The 611-nt window shown below is 68.1% G+C and overlaps 1 protein-coding gene across 1 annotated transcript in view; it reads left to right on the plus strand.

The window, feature by feature from the left end:
* The window catches only part of HGS (hepatocyte growth factor-regulated tyrosine kinase substrate), a gene marked incomplete at its 5' end in the record, with an annotated part of 10,216 nt that overhangs the window by 667 nt on the left and 8,938 nt on the right, over positions 1-611 (plus strand). Inside the window, 1 exon segment of the mRNA XM_015559807.1 lies at positions 102-194. Within this exon segment, the coding sequence (XP_015415293.1) occupies positions 102-194 (93 nt within the window).

The following is a 611-nucleotide window of genomic DNA, read 5'->3' on the forward strand; positions in this document are numbered from 1 at the left end:
GCCTGTGGAGGGCGGCCTTCTGTGGGGCGGTGGGCCCGTCCCGAGGGGGGGGTCCCTGCGCTGGCCAGCAGCCCGTCCCTTCCCCTCCTTGGGGTCTGCAGGTCATGGAGTCCGTGGTGAAGAACTGTGGCCAGACCGTCCACGACGAGGTGGCCAACAAGCAGACCATGGAGGAGCTGAAGGAGCTGCTGAAGGTGGGCGCTCCTCAGGGTGGGGTCCAGCGGGGGCGGGGTGTCGCCCGTTCCGGGTGTTTGCTGGCACCTGTGGCAGGAGCAGCACCAGGTGTGGCAGAGACAGGGAGGCGAGTGTGGGTGGTCCCTGCACCAGGCCGGCCTCAGCCCGTGATGTCTGGGCGCCGGAGGCTCCTCTGCCTCCAGGTGGACGAGGCGTCGGGGCGGGGCCAGGCCTCCCCTGCTCACCTGACAGTGACACACGGGCCACTCACTGAGGAGAGGAAGGTGGAGGAAGGAGCTGCGTGTGTCTGTGTGTGTGTGTGTGTGTGCGCAGAGGCCCAGGGAGCCCTGAGGGCAGGGCCGGAGCCCAGCCGTGAGGGCAGGACACTCACTGAGAGGAGGAAGGAGCTGCGTGTGTGTGTGTGTGTGTGTGTGTGT

The sequence above is a fragment of the Myotis davidii genome, unplaced genomic scaffold, assembly GCF_000327345.1.
Source record: "Myotis davidii unplaced genomic scaffold, ASM32734v1 scaffold211, whole genome shotgun sequence".
NCBI lineage: Eukaryota > Metazoa > Chordata > Mammalia > Chiroptera > Vespertilionidae > Myotis > Myotis davidii.